General features: G+C 38.5%; 4 protein-coding genes across 5 annotated transcripts in view; 1 reads left to right on the top strand and 3 right to left on the bottom strand.

The window, feature by feature from the left end:
• The window catches only part of LOC131311395 (ubiquitin-conjugating enzyme E2 2-like), a 54098-nt gene that overhangs the window by 6972 nt on the left and 26566 nt on the right, over positions 1-20560 (bottom strand). The gene's annotated exons all lie outside the window — the stretch shown is intronic.
• Positions 389-3317, top strand: LOC131311389 (pentatricopeptide repeat-containing protein At2g02750). The gene is made up of 2 exons (XM_058338830.1): positions 389-874; positions 1586-3317. Exons 1-2 carry the CDS (start codon positions 537-539, stop codon positions 3099-3101), a joined length of 1854 nt encoding a protein of 617 aa, XP_058194813.1. The 5' UTR covers positions 389-536; the 3' UTR covers positions 3102-3317.
• On the bottom strand, positions 3094-8203 carry LOC131311390 (SNF1-related protein kinase regulatory subunit gamma-1-like). 2 transcript variants are annotated; one of them, XM_058338831.1, is made up of 6 exons: positions 8049-8203; positions 7199-7378; positions 6189-6613; positions 4618-4884; positions 3847-4019; positions 3094-3490 (listed from the first exon to the last, which is right to left on the bottom strand). In XM_058338831.1, the coding sequence occupies exons 2-6, from the start codon at positions 7368-7370 to the stop codon at positions 3211-3213; spliced, it is 1317 nt and encodes a 438-aa protein (XP_058194814.1). In that variant the 5' UTR covers positions 7371-7378; positions 8049-8203; the 3' UTR covers positions 3094-3210. The 2 variants fall into 2 exon arrangements, with proteins under 2 accessions (XP_058194814.1, XP_058194815.1); XM_058338832.1 differs by having other exon boundaries at positions 7199-7377; positions 8046-8142.
• LOC131311394 (single-stranded DNA-binding protein WHY1, chloroplastic) lies at positions 10231-19404 on the bottom strand. The gene is made up of 7 exons (XM_058338839.1): positions 19047-19404; positions 18387-18481; positions 17898-17990; positions 16063-16157; positions 13656-13729; positions 13467-13555; positions 10231-10567 (listed from the first exon to the last, which is right to left on the bottom strand). Exons 1-7 carry the CDS (start codon positions 19240-19242, stop codon positions 10448-10450), a joined length of 762 nt encoding a protein of 253 aa, XP_058194822.1. The 5' UTR covers positions 19243-19404; the 3' UTR covers positions 10231-10447.

Genomic DNA, 20560 nt, shown 5'->3' with positions numbered 1-20560 from the left:
TTTTTATTGGTTAAAATGGTATAGATCTCACCATAAAATAATGTCATGTTTATCATGCAATACATTTTTTGGTAATTATGACATCATTTTGTGATAGAACCCACATCATTTTAATGTATGAAAAGAAAGATAATGTTCATCCTCTTTTAAGGGAGGTTGAACAAAACTCAACTCGGGGGGTCTGACTGCCAAAGTACTATTTATGCTTGAACGAACTAGCTGCAAAATTCGAAGTTAGTAGTAACAATTTCACACCCTTGAGTCACATAATCTTCCAAAATCACCTTTGTTCGTGCTCTCAATTCTCACTCTGCACTCGTGTTTTCAATCCTCGCATTTTCGAATTGTGGTAATTGTTTTGAGAGATTTTTTTCAAGAGGTTTTCACGCTCTCGCACCCTCACTCTCATGACTTAGTTCAGACTTCACACCCGTATTGTCAACGACTACAACTACAAGAATCATTTTCTCCCCTTAGAAAACAGAAGGTAATGTGATAGTATATACTAGTGTACAACATTCAACTTCTCCCATCGCATGCATCGCGAATTACCAAAGCTAGTTGCCAATGGACTCTACAGGGAAGCCCTCTGGCTGTACACAAAACACCACTCTGCTTCTCTGGCTCCCAACAAATTCACCTTCCCTTATCTCCTCAAAGCCTGTGGCAGGCTCCAATCACCCCACCTAGCCCAGATGCTCCACACCCATCTCATAAAAACCGGTTTCGGTGTCGACATGTATGCTTCCACAGCTGTGGCGGACGTGTACATGAAGCTCCATCTCCTACGCGATGCCCTCAAAGTGTTCGACGAAATTACTGAGCCGAGCTTGCCTTTGCTCAATGCGACAATTTCTGGGTTCGCCAAAAACGGGTACTGTTTAAAGGTTTTTTTTATAAGTTTTCAGAATTTTTGAAATAGCTTAAATGAGTAGTCATGGATGGAAGTGACATGTCTGTTAGAATCGAATTTCATACTCAGAGTTTGTTTCAGTAGTGACATGTCTTTTGTTCAAATGGCACTTGGAGAGTATAAGACCACCCCGTCATTTAAAAAAAAAAAGAAGTCGTCTTGACTCTTGAGTATCTTTCTATTGGATATTACTCCGTCGTAGAAGATTGTCCGATTGGCAAAACGAGAACGTAAAAAATTACATTTGTTTCAAGAAAATTTCTTCTATAGATTAAAAGAGCTGATATTTAGCAACTAGCGGCAAAAAATTCGATTTTTTTGTTAAAAGCGCTTTATTTTTAAGTTATCGTTTTGCTGACTAGACAATGTTTGGGGGGACGGAGGTAGTACTCGTTTTTATATTTATGGGAAGCATAAGAAAATGACTTGGCATCCCACCTTCCATTGAGGATGCAATGAAAGCCATTTTGTGAGATCTACGAGTTTTATCTTGAAGTTGTATTTGTCTGTCAGTTCTCACACGAAAGGTGGCACATATGGCTCTAGTACAACAACTTGCCGTGTCTGTCATTTACTGATCAAGATCGCTAGGTCTTCTCTTGATTTTGTTGATATTGAGTATACATTGTTCTTTTGTGTATTAATAAGGAATGAGTCTGGAAATCCCAACAGGTATCACGTTGAAGCATTGCAAATATTTGGGCAAGTTGGTTTGGGAAAGTTGAGGCCCAACTCTGTCACTGTGGCGAGTTTGTTGTCTCTGTGTGGAAGTTTAGCAGATGGCCTTCAAGTACATTGCTGGGCGGTTAAATTAGGTGTTGAGACTGAGGTTTATGTGGGTACATCGCTTCTAACCGCATATTCGAATTGGGCGGAGATGGTTTCGGCAACTAAGGTGTTTAACGTGATTTCCAATCGGAATGTAGTGAGCTACAATGCCTACATTACTGGGCTGCTGCAAAATGGGGTCTTTAGTGTAGTTTTGGATGTTTTCAAGGAAATGATGGGATGTTCAACTGAAATACCAAACCTAGTGACATTGGTTTCTGTTGTATCTGCATGCTCAAGCCTTCTGTATCTTCAATTTGGTAGGCAGGTTCATGGACTAGCCAGGAAAGCTGACATGGCTTTTGATACAATGGTGGGAACCGCATTTGTTGACATGTATTCCAAATGTAGTCAGTGGAAATGTGCTTATGATTTATTCCAGGAGCTAAATGGCAATCGAAACTTAATAACATGGAACTCTCTGATTGCCGGGATGATGTTGAATGGTCAGATCGAGTACGCAATCAAGTTTTTCACGCAGTTGGAATCTGAAGGACTGAAACCAGATTCAGCGACTTGGAATTCAATGATTAATGGGTTTACGCGCCTAGGGAAGGAGGTTGAAGCTCTTATGTTCTTCAGAAAGATGCAATCAGCTGGGGTAAGGGCAAGTTTGAAGTCTATTACTAGTCTTTTACCGGCTTGTTCAGCTCTCTTTGCTCTGAGGTGTGGAAAAGAGATTCATGGGCACGCTATTAGAACTGGTATATGTAAAGATGAATTCATTGGAACCGCACTCATTGACATGTACATGAAATGTGGGCTGTGTCCTTTGGCACAGAGAACTTTTGATCTATTTGATACAAATACCAATGATCCCGCAATTTGGAATGCAATGATTTCTGGGTATGGAAAGAATGGGCAGTTTGAATCTGGTTTTGAAATTTTCAATCAGATGGTAGAAGAGAAAGTAAAACCAAATTCGGTGACTTTCAACTGCATTCTCTCTATGTGCAGTCATACAGGTAAAGTTGAGAGAGGATGGGAAGTCTTTAGGATGATGAGTAGAGATTATGGCTTAATCCCCGCCTCTGATCACATTAATCGCATTGTTGACCTCCTGGGTCGATCTGGATGGCTGGATGAAGCTAGAGAAGTTTTACACGAAATACCTGAGCCTTCTGCTTCTGTTATTGCCTCCTTACTCAATGCTTCCATATGTCACTCAGATTTCAAGCTAGGAGAAGAAATGGCTATAATGCTTTCAGAATTAGATCCAGAAAACCCAGCTCCAATAGTGGTATTATCAAATATATATGCTGGGCAGGGAAGGTGGAAAGATGCTGAAAGGGTTAGGAAGACGATAGATGACAGAGGACTAAAGAAATTCCCAGGCTTAAGTTTGATAGGAGTGGCATAAAGGAGAACATATTTATTGAACAAACCATTTGCATTTCTCAGGTCCCTAGCCTGATATTTTTACATGTTTTTATCTCACGAAGCTATTACAAAAATCAACTACAGAAGTTTCACTGGCTCAACATTTCTTGCACAGCAAATCCGAAGTAATTATCAAAATGATTAGGGGGTTCGTAGATGAAGCAAGAAATAACATCTCGAAGAGTAATCACTCCAACAACTTCATCGCCTTCTCCCACGATGTAAATCCTGTGAACTGAGTTGGAAGCAAGGGTGTGGATCACAGTACCGAGAGACGAATCAGGTTTGCATGTTATTGGCGTGATAACCTTTCCAGTATTGTGGCTTGTTGCAGCAATAGAGTTCATGAAATCCATCACAGTTAACTGCCTGGAAGAATCAAGTTGACATGGTTAATTCCATCACATATTTGCTTCAACAGTAGAAGAGGAAATGTTTCTAGGTGAGTCACTAAATTTGACACCTACAAAAACTTCTCCATATGTAAAAGTTCATCAAACACTTGTTGAATAAATGACAATCAAAGACTAAGTTTGGATTACCAAGATCAATTAAATGTCAAGTGACTATTTTTCTTTACACCAGGGGTCATAAACACTTAATGTTCAAAGGATGCAAGAGGGGCTTCACTACACAATTCATGAAGGTGAAGTTAAAGAAACACAAACCAAATAGGCGACTACCAACTTGGTGTACTTGCAGATAGAAATGTTTCTCTACTTTACCTGAAATTGGAGAAAAGCTTGGGTTGAAGGAGCAAATATCTGATGTCTCTGATGCTCAAACTCCCAGCAATTTTCCTGTTTGGACCTTCGACAACTGGAAGGCCTCCGATATGGTTATCTTTCATTCTCTTGAAAGCTTCGAGAATCAGTTCATTGCCTTGTATGCTAATAACCTGACCAAATTTGGAAACGCTTTTGTAACTCCAGATTCACAACAGGCAATTGAAGTCGGAAAAATCTCACTTCAGGTACAGTCAGACAAAGTTTCCATAAGTTTTGCTTTTCTAAACAGATGCAAAATCAACTCACTCTCTAAACTAGAGCTTGTCTCTCTAGATAAAAAAACCCTAGCCACCTTCTCTCTTCCTTTCCCTTGATGGGTGTGTGTGTGTTTGTGTGTGTGTGTGTGTGTGTGTGTGTGTGTGTGTGGGGGGGGGGGGGGGGGGGGGGGGGGGGGGGGGGTTTCTTTTCTTCACCCTTGATGGGTACGTTTCATCCTCCCAAGTTTCTTGCTTCAAGGGTATTTAATTAAACTAATCACCTTATGTCATACAAATGGATACACTAACTAAGCCTACCTTAAAGTTGTATGATTATTGATTACCACTTTATAAATCATGGTTACTAAGTTGCTTTGTCGCTTACAATAGTTTTTGGATACAGTACTTTCTATTTGAAGGCTGGGTAGCATTGTTCCACCCCTTTCACTAGTTGGCCATGCATAGGACAGGTTAGTTAATGACCAGCCAAAAGTAGTCACAGTAACCTCACCTCATCAGTAGACATGAAAGGAAGCCCCAGATCAGATATAGAATGTGTTGAAATGCAATCAAACCAATCCCTTCCTTTGCATCCCTCAAGACCACGCACAACGGCTGATTGAGTGATGAAGTTCTTAACCAAAGGCTGGCCTTGTTCTATCACTGGTACATTCCTCAGCCTATATTTTGACAGGAGCAACAAGACACTCAACATTGAACTATCTGTTGCAACCGGTAGGAAAGGTGCCCACCGGTAGTATTTGAGTATTGACCTCACCTGAAATGAGAAAATTACATGCAATGAGTTAAGCATTTCTAAAATGCTAATTAGCATGGAGAAACCACTAGATTGAACCAAAAGTATATTTTTCTCTTCAAACAAATGGCAAGCAAAACCATTTACTTATGCCCTCCTTATTTCAGTGGAAAGTGATAAGGAAAGCACTTTTTGTGGAAAATGTTTTCCACACAATCTTGCATTTAGTGCCAGCCTGAAAATAATAGTGCTAGTGTATAGTAATGATGATGGGTGGCAGCTGTGAGACCCCAACTCTTAGTCCCACATCGGTGGGTTAAGGGAAATTGTTGTGGTATATAAGTAAAGGTTGACCAGCTACTATTAACTTGAGGTTAACCTTTTGAGCCACATGGTTAGGCTAAGAGTTAACCAGGTCAACCGGCGCGGGTCGTTACAGGTGGTATCAGAACCGACACCAACCGGAAGTGTGAGGTGGGTCCCACAAGTGAGGTGCTTGAGATGCTTGTCATGCTTTGGTGAGGCCCAACAAGTAAGGAGCTTGAGGTGCTTGTCGTGCTTGGGCGGGTCCCACATGAGACGAGCTTGACGTGCTTAAGCGGGACTTGTCACACATCGCTAGGTAGGTGGAAGTGATGGACCATGCGGTGCAACGGGGACGTCGCCCCCAAATGGGGGAGATTGTGAGACCCCAACTCTTAGTCCCGCATCGGTGGGTTTAGGGAAATTGTTGTGGTATATAAGTAAAGGCCGGCGAGCTACTATTAACTTGAGGTTAACCTTTTGAGCCACGTGGTTAGGCTAAGAATTAAGCAGATCAGTTGGCACGGGTCATTATAGCAGCAATGTCTGGTGATGGAGGTGGATGGGGGTGGCATTAATGGTGGCGAATTGGTGATTGTGGTTGAATGCTAGTGGTAGCGAAGGGTTCTGTGGTTCAGCAATTAGCTTAAACGATGAGTTATCGTTTGCATTACGTTTCTTTTACTAGTTTCTGCTGTATTTCCACTGTGCTAATTGTGTTTCATTTTGTTATAGCAGGGACATAAGAGACACTTTTGTCTTGAACAATTTTTATGGAAAATGGTGTGATCGGTTGCAAACCTGAAACTGATGATGGGTGGGGGCGTGGGTGGTGGTTGTGTTGAGTGGTATGGTGGGGTGGTGGTCATGCTGAACCAGAAACATTTTCCCCCTTTAAAAAACCAAAAATATTTCGCACTGAAATCAACAACTCATTTCTCATTTTCTGTCACACCAAATATGAGAAAATGCCCCAAACTTTTTCTGCTCCAAGACAACAAACGGAGCATAGTTAAGCTTACCGTGGTCGACTTGAAAGGTTCTTCTTGCAGAATGACTTTGTAGAAGTCCTCCCCCAACTTATCAGCAGCAGTGGGGGCATCTTTCCCCATTCCTCTATCTGCAGCCACACCACCAGCCACAGCAGCACCAACTGCAGCCGCAGTCAGCCCAGCCACCGCAAGTGGCCCGGTTGCACCCAATGCCACTGCTCCAAGTGCACCAACAGCACCTGCACCCACTCCAGCAGCAGTAGCCGAACCGGCTGTCAAGGCAGCTGCACAAATTTCTGCAGTCTCTAACACCCACATCACAATTCCTAAGTACTTATCCCTCCAATCCATGCTGTTTCCGGCATCAGGGTTTCTAACTGGAGCTGAGAGGATGTTGGATTCAGATAGAATCTTGACTGCATCAGCAATGGATGTGTCTGCTAGAATTTCAATCACTGTAACAGAAATGTTGAGAGATTACACTTCAGTGCAAGTCCGGTGTGGGATGTATCGGACACACATATGTAATGAATTTAGATAGTTGGATCTCGTTATTTTATGATATTTCAACAAAAGAAACTTGTATCAGCTAGAAATGAAATGTTTCTTGCTTTTTTACATGGATAGGACATAGGAATGCATACTTTGCTTCATGACAGTGGCGGACACAGGATTCTTGATGCGGTGGGACCGATTACATGTATTCATAAATTAACAACAAAATATCATCCTCACATAACAAATACAACAATTTTGAGGGGACCTGTCTTCACAATTTTTATAAACAAAACCAAAAATGTAGCAGAAATATAGCGATAATTGGGAGGTGTGCGGGTACCCGGGCCTCCGCTTGCACCTCCTCAGTCTGCCCCTAGCTTCATCCCACTAACATTGACACTTGAACATGCACCCACACTAGTCATATCCACACACCCAATACTCCTAACGAACAGAGTCCGTCTAACATAGGTATCAACTAATAGTAGAAAAAGAAAAGGGAGAAAAAAAAAAAGTGTTGGAATTGAATTTAGTGTCATCACCTTGGCCTCCAGGAACTTGTGGGAATGATGAAACTGGAACGCTTGCAAACGCAGCTGTCAAAGACTCTTGCAACGAAATTGGCAATTTCTTCCTCATCTGAATGCTTTCAAAGTAAGCATCATAGCTTGCGAGTTTTGAACTTCCCATTGGTGTTTGTTGCGATGCTGCCATTTATATACCTACATTTATGTATATGTATATTTATTCATCTCTCATTGTAGTGACCAGAAATTCCACTTAACCGGGCCAACTTTTTATACAAGGAATCAGCCTGTTAACAGGCCATGTTTGGATCTTGGACTTTTGTCTATCGAATCGAAATTAATGTATGTTCGTTCTCCGAGGTAGTTAACCAACGAAGGCAAAAAAAAATTCCCAAACGAATACCAATTCCTGCCAATCGAGAACTGAAGAATTCTACTCCAGTAGTTTTCATGTGGTTGATTTGAGTCAGGGCCGGCTCCGAGTTTCCGGGTCCCGATGCAAACTTTTTAAACGAGCCCAGAAAATATTTTCGAAAAGAAAAATCACTGATTCTCACAGTATTAGTTGAACTCTCGTACTTAAAATTTGTGTGCAGGCACAGTATGAGTATGATAAATTTGTGCACTTCGAAATTAGAAAAATAAGAGGACCCGACGCAGTCGCATCCTCGGCATATGCCCAAAGCCAGCCAGCCCTGATTTGAGTCTTGGACTGAAAAACATGATCAGTCCGAAACTAATTTGGGTGATTTGATCTAAATCTATATATGCATGTATATTGTAAACTTTGTAATTACACAGAAAAGATAATTTTTTACCAATTTTTGCTTGCTTTTTAATTTGATGGGCAAAGAAAGAAACATACCAGTTCTTCAGATGACTGTGAGAGAGAACTTGCCTCTGGACTTCTTGGGGCTTCAGAGATCAGTTTTACTGTCGTTCTCTGTCGTTCATATGCTGTCCCATAACCCAAAAAATTATAAGAATTAAAAATTTAAAAACTATACTGCTTAGTGACGTGCATCGTTGGTGGTGTGACAAGTGTATTCTTGCATGCACATGTCAGAGGCTTGGGGGACAGGTGTGAAGGAACACGTCTTCATCTTTGAATTGGTCTAATTAAAATAGTAAGAAAAGTTAGGCTTGGGATTGGTCTATATTTCTGATATGATGATTTGCTGGGTATTTTTTTTTTGTTTTTAACCCATAGTTTTATTGTTTCTGATATGTAGCCATGGTCATAATGTTTTTTGGTAGGCTGGTACTGTCCAGTCATTAAATTGACAATCCCACAAATCACAATGCTCTAAACAGGATTCTAGTTCTGGGATGGATAATGGCTGTGGATAACGTTATCATCATGAAGCTCTATTCTTTTCACTCACTTTGCCATACACGCATTAGATTTTCAATAATCTATTTCTATCTCTTCCTATCTCATTAATTTTCTTAGGGAAAAGTACCACTTTGATCTCATGTGATTTCGGTCATGTGCAGATATACCTCTTATGGTTCAAAGTTGGACACGTAACCGTCCTGTGGTTTGTTAAGGGGCTCAGCGCTAACACCATTAACAGAGACGACGAAATGTCTATTTAGGCCCTCATCTTCTTTCTTCAATCTCACAAATTCATCCCATGTGCCAAACCCCATTGGAAAATCCCAATCCAAAATCAAACGCAATCTCAAATTGAATAAAAAAAGGAGGACGAAAGGGTTGTTGGACTTTGTGGTGATGCTAAAAGTTCACCGGAAACTATGGGGTTCGCCAGAAAAAATGGTGGAAACATGTAGTGGTCTAGGTGGGTCAAGGTTTTTGGAGTTTAAAGACCACGCATAGAGATGGAGGGGAGCACGAGTGCAATTTTGTTCGCTCTCTTTAAAAGAGGGTGAACATTATCCTCTTTCTTATTGGTTGAAATAGTGTGGATTCCACCACAAAGTAATGTCATGCTTACCATGCAATACACTTTTTGGTAAGCATGACATCACTTTATGCTGAGGCTCATATCATTTCAACCAATAGGAAGGAAGATAATGTTCACCCTCTTAAGTGGAGGGTGAACAAAACTACCCTTGGGGAGCCCAGTTCTCTTTAACTTGATAGGAAAGAAACATGTAGCACTTATCAGAGGATTATGAGAACTTGCCTCTCGAGTTCTTCGGCTTCAGAGATCAGTTTGAGGGGTAGGTGTGAAGGAATGTGTTTTGAAGTGACCTAAATAAGAAGCTAGGCTTTTCTGGTTTCTATACTGGTTCCAAAACAAAAAGGGCTATCGAGGCTTGTCTGTTCTCCTTATTTTCTCCATATACTTGGTAATTTTGAGTGGGAATGAAAATTTAGATTATTAAGAACCAAATCATTCGCTAATAAAATGCATAATCATAGGAAGGAAGCCCTCCCTACTTCAATGGAAAGGGGAAACCACCATATTTCACAGCCGCTGTTTCTAAAGAATCAGCCGCTCCTCTACAACTACTTGTCGCCCAATTTGATCACGAACGAAGCCAGAGAATTGTGTAGATAAGATGAAAATGAATCGCCCCACTTGTTCTGATCAGAACGATTGAAGAAAGAAAGAGAATGGTGGCCCCTTTAAGAGTTACGATTAATCAAGATCTTAACCTGGAAATTTATGTTTAGGAATTAACTTGGGAGTTCAACATCTCTCTTTCCATTGATTCAGTGTGAAATCTGAAATTACCTTCCAGAATCAGATTCTTGCAATAAGTTGGAAGAATTTAATGCGGTGCGTTCCAAACATAAGAATCAAATTCCTCCCAATACGCATGCCATCCAAAATGGGTTAGCAGAATTCACCAATTTCATTCATTTCAATATTCATGGCATACAAATTGAGACTAGCCTCGCCGTCACTAGCTGCTCATAGAGAACAGCAAGGCTCGAGCGATAGTTGGGTCATGGTAGGACCAAAACTACCAGAAACCAATCAATTACCGTAGTACTTGTTTTTCAGTGTCTCAAACAAATAGTATCGGTCTAACCAAAAGAAAATGAGAGGTGAAACACATAGACGCAGAGTAAATGCAGTAATCTGTTCATCGATTTGTCCACAGATAATCCAGTCTCACCTCTACAACTATTGAAAAGGGTTTTCATTAAAACCGACTAACATATTAACCAAACCAAAAAATGCGAAGGTTTTCCCAGACTGAGAAAATAAAACACGGAACCCACAACCAAGAGGACAAGAAATGGGAAGACCATTCTCTAGGGAACCTTACAGCGAAGACTATTCTATTCTACCTGCTCCATTCATAGTCTACTCCAGATCTTGGACTAGCATTGTTCATACGTCTTGTATCTTGTGGCCTTACGGAATCAGCAAAGGTGTTCCAACCCACAAGGTATGGCAGAATAAACTGCAGAGACAATTTAAAAACAAATAAACTGCAAAGAAAAAGAACTGCTAGATTCACAAGTGATATGGCAGGCAAAGTACTCTGGATGGACAAACAACAATAAGATAAAGAAGGATTTAGGAGAACAATAACTAAAAGTAAGACTGTAAGAGTAATATAACTCGTGTGCTTATCAACATATCATGGATAAGAATAACGGATCCTTCCTCCTTTTTGTTTGGCTATGAAGTGTAGACTCTCCTAGAGACTGCCGTATCAGTGTCGGACACTCCGGAGACTCGACTCGCTGGGACATGTATGGGATGCCACGTGATGTGTCCATTGCATTTTTATAGTATCTTTTATGGTAAAAAACGGCGGGGACACGGCAGGGTGATTTTTTTATTTTTTACTTCTGAGTTTTTACAAGGTAAAGCATTAATAACATCAAAAATGTTACGCAAAAAGAGTAACGTTAAACATTTGTATGTGTATAGGCGTACAATATCGGTCGATAATGCATTTGATAGGAGTTCTAACCTATATAGCAAATAAAGCATATCCTACGGGCTCAACAAACGCATCCTGTTGCCATAAGCGGCACTTGTATTTGAGGTTTCCAACCCACACAGCAACCCAAGCAGCATAATGCCTCGTGCCGATCCCGCACGGCACTTGTAGCCAGCCAAGTACAAGTCAACAAATGGTACCGCTGGACTTTTTACCATTTCTTTTTCTCTTCAATTTATTTGATGTATTAATTATCAGGTTTTCTCTTCAATAAATTAAGTGTTCCAATTTTCGATCCGTTTGAACCGATGCGAATATCTAATTTTTCTAATCATATCATAATTAAATTATTTTCAGGGCTCTCATAATTAAGTATCTACTCTTTATTTAGGACTCTATAGAGCAGAAACTTGATTATGAGAACCCTAGAGACAAATTAATTATGACCCTTTAAGATAAAATGATCATAAAAATAAGATCTTCGTACCGGTTTAAATGGATTGAAATTAGAGCACTTAATTTATATATTAAAAAATATGGTTTGAACAAATATGGTTTTGAGACTATTTATATATTGAAAAATATGGTTTGAGACTATTTATATATTAAAAATATGGTTTTAATATATAAACATTCTCAAAAAAATTAAATGCTCTAATTTTCAATCCGTTTCAACCGTTGTGAAGATCTTATTTTTATGATTATTTTATCCTAAAGGGTCATAATTAATTTTTTTCTCTAGAGTTTCCATAATCAAGTTTCTGCTCTATAGGATCCCAAATAAAGAGAAGATACTTAATTATGAGAGCCTTGAAGACAAAAATTAATTATGACCTTTTACGATAAAATGATTTGAACTATTAGATTTTTGCATCGGTTCAAACGGATTGAAAATTGAAGCACTTAATTTTTTTGAGACTGTTTATTTATGAAAAGGATTTGTCTTTTGCTTAGAAAATGAAATGGAAAATTGGGTCATGTGATTTTATTTTTTGGATTTCAGCCCTTCATTTAGATCATTTATTTTTCTATTTAGTCAATTTTACTGAAAATTTGGGGGTTTACTTGTCATATCATCGTCACGTCATTACAAAGTTCTCACCATGTTTACAATAAATATTTTATTCTAAAAATTAGTTAAGGTTGTTTGAATAGATAATCAAGATAGAGAATATGGTTGGAATACATAGATGAAAAAGTGAATAGGCAAAATAAAGATGTACTTTATTTTGTACTTTTTGCTAGGTAAAGTAAAGAGTAGGGTTGGAGATGCTCTTACAATGGACGTTTGCATAACAAAAAATTCTTTTAAAAACATTGTTGTGTTCGTGTCTGTGTCCTCATTTTCTAAGAATTGTCGTGTCCCATAGTCTGTATCACCCATTGTATCCATGTCTGTATCCGTGCTACATAGTCATCTAGAAACCTTGCCAACCTCTTTGGAGGAAGGCTCGAGGTTACAAAAGAAATTTTTTGCCACAAAAAATGACACAGTTAATCATCTTCCTTCAAGTACTGAATGATGGATGTTAGGTCTAAGGCTTCTTTATGCAAAAATGTTAGGCTTCTAGTCTATACAGTGACGTATTTGGTGATTGGAGTATCGCAAACTGTGTTTTCGTCTGTACTAGCTCCAAGTCTGATATTTTTTTTTCTAGCAAATGGAGGGTATGCCCTCTCCATGTATGTATTTCTTGGTTTCGGTTTAGTAAAATCTCCACTTACCAAAAAGAAAAAGATGCCCATGGCCCATAGCTTCAACAAGCAACTACTTATTACACTATAAAAAATAGGCACGACTGTACGAAAAAAGGCCAGCAGCTAAATTCTCACTCTCTTTCCATTTAACCCAATTAACAGATTCCTTAATATCATTGTAAATAAAGATGAGAGGCAGCAAAGTTTGCAGGGTAATTTTCTTCTATAAGACTGCCTTCTTTTGTTCATGCCTCTTAATCCATATTCAAAAACTTACATCAAATAAAGCAGTTAGAAGATGCAAAACAATAGTACTCCCTCCATCCCACTTTGTTTCGTCTGTTTCCTTTTTGGGACGTCCCAAAAAATATTTATATCTCACAATCTATAATATTTTATATATTCAATATGGAACTTGTTTGATAGATCTCAATTTATTTTTTTAAACAAAGTTTTCGAAATCATAAAAAACATTATAGATTGTGAGTATAAACAATTTTTTGGGACGTCCCAAAAAGGAAACAGGGGCAACAAAGTGGGACGGAGGGAGTAGTAGATTAAAGTTGAAATTCCTCAGAGACCCCGTCATCTATATGGGTGGTTTTAAACGTTAGGGGGTCTCCGTGGGAAACAGGCATAGATGGAGGGGTCTCCATGGAATTTCACCAAGATTAAATTGAAATAGAAAGGTGGTAGGAAATGAGTTCTTTACATTGAATACTGAGACTAGAACTGCATACTCCCCTCTGGAAACCGGGATGAAAATGCTTTCCTCCATGTCTATAAGCTTGTTTAGAACACCTTCAGCACAAAAGAACAACAGAAACAGTACAAATGCTAGATCATCAGAAGGTATTCTTTCCAAAACTACAGCCAAGGTTTCAAGATAAAAGAGCCTTACTGAGATAGAAGAGGTGACCCGAGCCATCTGAAAGGGGCTCTACTTTTAACACCTTTCTCACTTTACCTTCATCACTACAAAACACACACACACACACAACACAAGAAAAACGCACTTTATTCAATGAGTTAACAGAAGAATCAAGAAATCAACGTTTGGGTTGCCAGGCAAACAACTTCCCAGTCTAATATATCTGTTCACAAACACCAAAAGCTGTTTTAAGGAGAGCTCCACACAAATTCAACAGAAATCAACAGCTGAAACTTGTAAATGCTACAGACTTGAAAAAGCTATAATATCTATTAACCAAAGGACAGAATCATAGAAATATAAAGGAGAAATGTGCTAACTCTGAAGACCTCATTGAAGTGTAAAACCAAAAAACCAACAGGTGCCTTTCGCGTATGAAAGTGACAAGTTTACCTCTAAATGGCCTAATTGCAATGCCCAAGAAAAATCACATTTCTCAAGTACCTATATCCTACTTTGTCACTAGCACTTATTGACCCTCCAAAATCAGGAGTTATCAAGAAGCGAGCACGTCAAGTATTTTGGCTCAATTGTCAACAATAATGGAGAGATCACCGAGAATGTGACGCCTATGGGATGGATTAAGTGGCGGAGTGCTTTAGGAATGTCGTGTAACTACGGGATATCTACAAAGTTGAAGGGAAAATCTACCGTTTTTCTATAAGACCAGCTATGTTACATGGCACGGAGTGTTGGGCCACTAAAAAATATCATCCAAGTAAGATAAATGAAGCTAGATGTGGCCCTATGGGGTAAGACTGTATGAGAGAGAATTTGAAACGAAAACCTCCATGGGTTGGTAGGTATAGCACCGACAAAAGATAAAAGGAGAGAGAACCGATTAAGATGGTTTAAACAAGTCTATCATAGGTCGGTTGGTCGATGCGGTAGTTAGGATAAGTAATATTGTTATGGTAGATGGTAGCACAGTAGACCAGAATAGACCTATGTTTCTTAGATATTTCATAACAAGATGTCATCAGATCATAACTCAATGGAGACAACGAAGTCATGCATCCGAACCCAATTGGTTTGCATATTTTGGAAAATAAATTATCCTGGCATAGAGATTGTAGCTTAAATCCAATTTATGATTAAAATTTATAGAAAATTAGTCTTAGGTCTATTATGTGAACTTCATAAGCCCACAAATCCACCTATTAATTTTTTAAGGTCTCAAGTCCATTTTAGGGTACCCTAGGGTTTAGGCACTTCCATAAGATTTTAGGGTGCACTTTTTCATTATAGGATAGGGTACCCTAGGGTAGGGTAGATTACCTTATCGTAGGGTACCCTAGGATTTAGGCACTTTTATAGGGTTTTAGGGTGCACTTTCCTATTATAGGGTTTAGAATTTTAGGCAATTTCATAGGGTACCCTAGGATTTAGGTTGTGTGGACTTGTGGGCTTATGAAATGTCTATAGTGGACCTATCACTAAATCTCCCTAAAATTTATTATCTTGACATAAAGATTGTAGGTCAAATCGATTCATGACCGGAATAAATTCACATCGGCATCTAATCAATATAGTGGCACAATCAAAGGTTTAACAGTGTAGGCCATTAAATGATAAGCTACGAAGCACGTGTACGGATACGAGTATGGATACTCATACAATATGAGGACGTCCATACAGAAAAATCTAAGAAAGTTAGAAGTACAATTGGGAATGTATGCAAACTAGGTATTTATAGTTTATCAAATGTGTTACATACTTGCATGTAATAGTTGCACACAAAAGATAGAGTAAAATAGTTAAATGACTTAGGTGATTAAGTATCCAATACAAACCACAATTAATCCCCGAACTTCAGGTACAAATCAAAGTTTAATGTCATTACACCAATTAAAGAACTAACAAATCAAGACCTTAATTCTACAAGCATGGTGAGCATAGAAAAACTCTTATCAAGTTAATCATCTGTGTAGAAAATTGAGTGGATGGAGTACGCTTGGTTACTGCAAGGGTATTTCTGGGGTACGGATAAAATACATAGAAAAAATTTAGTATGTGTTTCACGTACCCAATATGCATGTAGAAGTACCATTTAAAGCATCGGTACTAGCTAGGTTACCAGAACGAGAACTAGATGATTTTATAATTAACCAGGCTTCGTAGATGATAGGCCATGACATTAAACATATAGAAGTTAGAATGATAAACAACCATAATAGTAATTTACTAAAACAATTGTAGAAATTCCAAATGTCCCATACATAGATCTCTATTGCTTAAAACTTGAAATGCATAAAAGGGTTCACCATATGATTGAATTGCAAGAAAAGATGGAACCATTTCCTCTCCACTGTTCGAGACATGAATAGCATACATAAAAGGGCTCCCTATATCAATTAAATGCAATTAAAGATGATACCTTTTCCCTATTAAAGGATCATGAAAGAATTCACACACATCCTCCGCCCCAAGGCTAATTAGAGTTCCAATTTCCGTCACTGACAAGGAGAACACCTAGAAAAGTACAAAACTCAACAAATATTTGAAATCTGAAATACAAAACAATCCGAAAAATCAACATATCACCTGGGATGAAGAATTCAAAAATCTACTCTTCAACTTCGTTCGCAAGTTATGTAGAGACCCGACCCGTGTCTAATTACATCTTATAAGTTATATTAGAATGTGATTACGTCTTACTATAACTAAGTGGGTCATGTGAATTTGTGTACATGCATATGTGTGTGTGTGTGTAGTTATAAGTAGCGAGTTGCATTTGAATCACTGGAACCAAGTTTGTGTGCCATGGAATCCACGTGTAGTAGGGGTAGGTAGAAGAATTTGTGCTTGATATGTATTTGGTAGCTTTGGAGACCTTAGTGTAATGAATTTATGACATGCTAGTAGGTAGAGAGTTCACGAGTTCCATGCCGTAGTTGATGTGTTGGAACAATTCTTCTTATACATGATTTTGTTCCAGAATTTGTTTCTTTCTTTTCTTTTCTTTTTTACTTCGATTGGCTAGAATCGCCCCCCATTAGTGTAATGGGATGTGTCTATTTATCTATCTCTTGACTTGAAATGGAAGCAGATTTGAAAAAGAATCTTGGTTGGCTCATACCCTAACCCGAAGGTACCATCTGCTTGCCACAATTCTATGGGATTTGATCTTCCTTGAAGATTGCGACCAATGCCTTTTCCTGGTTTAGAATCATTCTGCTTTGTTATTCATAATTTTGGTTGCATTTGTGCTATTTCCACATTATTTGGTGAAATGAACATAGGGTAAAGACGAACCAAAAAACTGAAAGAAAACATCGGTTTGGTTTGGTTATATTAGAAATTTATCCCGTTTGGTTTTGATTTTTTTTAAAACCACTAGAACCAAACCAAACCGAATATATACAACAGTTAATCAAAGTAGATCCCCACTGTCCATGACTCCAGGTGTTGTCTAGCATTATTTCCTTAAGCATAAATCTATTCCTAATTTCAAATCCTAATTAACAAACCCTAATTTGAAATCCTTTATTTAGGAATCCCCCAAACTTCAACAAACCCTGATTCACCAAACCCCTAATTTTGGAAAACCCGAAGTCAACCCTAGTATTAGTATATTTTCATAACCCCAAAATGTACTCTGCTTACATTGAGGTACATCCCCTGTAGCTTACAAAATTCACTGTTGGGGTCATTTCATTTGTGTTCTAGGAATCTTTGTTTTTCTTGTAAAGCTCTGTGACGAGTTTTTTTTCTCTCATGGTTTTGGCTTAAGGCAACACAAATTGGAAAAACCAAAAGGGCCAAACCAGAACCAACTGAACCTGCCCAGTTCAGTTCTATGCTCAAACTGAAATTTTCTGTTTTGGTGCGTCCAATGGCCCAAAAGCCACCATTATTGTACCATAAATTAAGAAATGTGGCTATCACGAACATTTTCCCCTCTCCCATACCAGAACGGTCCCATTTTAGGTAAATTAGGTCCAAACCATGTAACAGTTGTTGAATAGAATCCTGACCCCTCTTTCAAAATACTTTTAATTTAACCATAGAAAGTAACCTTAACTTCAGCCATCTAACCAGATAAATTTTAGCTCATCAGATGAACCTTGGAAAAAATGGATACCGTTGCACATCAAATTCACAATGGTATTATTGGGGCCTATGCAAAACAAGTGACACCTAACATATTGTCACTTAACATATAATCTTATGATCATGCACACTCAAAACACATACTGAGGTTGAGATTACCTGCTTCTTGTCCCAATCATACGAACGAGTACTGCTTGCAGGAGCAAACTGCAGGAATACACTTCCTTCTTTACCTATCCTAAACGCACCAGACTGCACAATAGACCAGTCCATCAAACAAAAAGAAGCCAAATCCAAACTATAACAGAGAACAGAGAACCACAATTCAAACACTAAAAACTACTCCGTCCCCATTTGTTGGTCCCATGTGGGATTTCAACTTACTAAGTAAACATTATCGTTGCACTTGTCATATTTTCATTTCCTCTTTTTACCCTTCAAGTCTTTAACAAAGATCATCATTACCTATTCTTGTTGCTAGTAATTAATTTCAAAAAAATAAGGGTAAAAGAGTAAACTCCTCAACTTTTGCCCATAACTTTTGAAACAAAACAATCTTTTTGGACAGCAAAAAGTGCTAAAAGAGACTCCAAAAAATGGGGATGAAGGGAGTACAAGGCAGGCAATCAACCCTCGCCGTAGACATACCTCTAAAGAAATAAACTCCGGCCCTCTGGGCTCCAAATTGAGAACTGCCTTCCCTTTGTATATCGAGTGACCCACAAAAACCTTAGGCGGCACACCTACAACACAAATTAACCGTCTACCTCAAACCCTTTTCTTTTATTACAAGCGGCGGTAGAGCACAATTATCCGAATTACATCAAACGAGACATAAACCCAAAATCATACTAAACCCAACTGAAAGTCCATTAAGGAAACAAATAACCCCCATTCATGAAAAAATAATCAATCTTCACTTTTGGTAAAGAATAACCCCTGACCTCTCGATGGAAGTATACAAGCAAGTTTTTTTTTTTGCTAAGTTTGGGGGAGGGGGCGACCGGGCATGACAACCCTCGCCTAGACCTGACCACAGGGGCTCCAGACCCTAGTGGGCCCCGGAAGGGACCAAAGAGCCACAACAACTACCACCCCAACAAGGGCCAGTGGACCACATCCGGGTTTTGCAGGAGGACCGAGTTCCAGAGAGGACATCGTTAGCACGAGTCGAACCCTTGACCTCCTAGTGTACAACCCAGTTGGTTACAAACCCTTCTTTCTATTAACAAGGAAAATGAAAGAAACTGATTAAAAAAAAAAAAAGGAAAATGAAAGAAAACATAAGGCCAAGAGAAGTTAGCTGACCTGATTGTGGAGGGTAAGGGAAGCTGTTGTTGGGCGAAAACCTCTGTTGTTGCTGGCCGTAGTTGTCGGAGAGGCTGCATTTCAAGGAGGAAGTTCGGGGTTTCGGGGATTTGGGTGAGTAGAGAGAGTAGATGACGGAGAAGGGACTAGGGTTTTGTAAGGTGAGGCCTGGAGAAGAGAGAACGAGATTCGGCATGGTATGTGATTTTCCAGGGTTTGTGGATTTCACTCCATGGGGGAACTGAAGCGTGAAGATTATTTTTTTCAGAACGGCCGAATAGTGATTTCCGAAGCGGGCAGCGTGGTGATGTGGGGCAAAATAGGAGAAATCATAGAGCCCTAGTCCGGTTCAAAAAAAAAAATAGAACCCTAGTCCATCTTTAAAGATACATAGCCCGTTTTTCACTATAAAAAAAAAACCACTAAAATTAGACACGTATTTTACCATTTCATTTTTATCAACAAAAAAATTCAGCATTTTACCATCGTTTCCGCTTTTTACTAACAAAAAAATTGTCAACTAATTTTTTTTTTGTTACAGTAATTCTACTCATAAATCTATCAACAACTTATTCACTATTTGAAATACTTAACAACTTTTCAATCACAAATAAAAATTTATAAAATTTTCATTACCGAAAGCACCCGTTAATTACTACAAGCATATTTCACTATAAATGAGGTTTGCTACTACGAGAAAATCTTTTTAATTGCGGAGTCGTTAAACTGTTTACGAAGCTAATAAAGTTTCATTTTACCATCCGGACTGGCCAAAACACTTTTGGATGGTTGCAATTAATTGATGTTGTAAAGAATTTGTTCATGGTTGAACCGTGAATGAGTGTCTCTTGCTACTGTTACATCTTGCACAACATAATTATATGTGTCTTTGTTTCGTCGGGTATTGAATAAAATGCTATTTTTTACCATAAACAATCGAGATTCGAGACACATCTATTGTGCATATTGTTGCCTACGATGTTATTATGTTAAAATAAACTTTTTTCAGTATAATAAGAAGTCGCTTGTGTCTTTCCAATTATGAGTACTTTTGTCAAAAAGAAAAATGTTTTGGTGCTTTTTTATATACTTTTCCTGCTAAAAAATATCACAAATAGCTACAATAAACCCTTGAATGTAAAACATTATTCTTCTCATTTATTTTTAATATCAAATCTTTTTAGGTTAATTTTACAGACTTCCCCTAAGGTTTTCAAATGACTCTAACTTTCCTTATTTTGAGTTGATGTTTGACAAAATTGAAAGCTAAAAAATGAAAGAATTGAGTGCTGAAACCTGAACACTGAACCTTTTAAGTTGAAAGTTGTTTGCTAAAAATTATTAGAGCAGAATTTTAAAAAAAAAATGTGATCCAACGATTAATAAAGTGTGATTATATATATATATATTTTTTTTATACTTTTATTAGTGCTCAGTGCTCACCATGTGCTTGTGGTGGTATTGGTACATTCACGGCAATCGGTGGTGATGGTGGAGAGATGGTATAACTGCAT

Source organism: Rhododendron vialii, chromosome 12a (genome assembly GCF_030253575.1).
Source record: "Rhododendron vialii isolate Sample 1 chromosome 12a, ASM3025357v1".
Lineage (NCBI taxonomy): Eukaryota > Viridiplantae > Streptophyta > Magnoliopsida > Ericales > Ericaceae > Rhododendron > Rhododendron vialii.
This window is presented reverse-complemented; position numbering and strand designations above follow the sequence as displayed.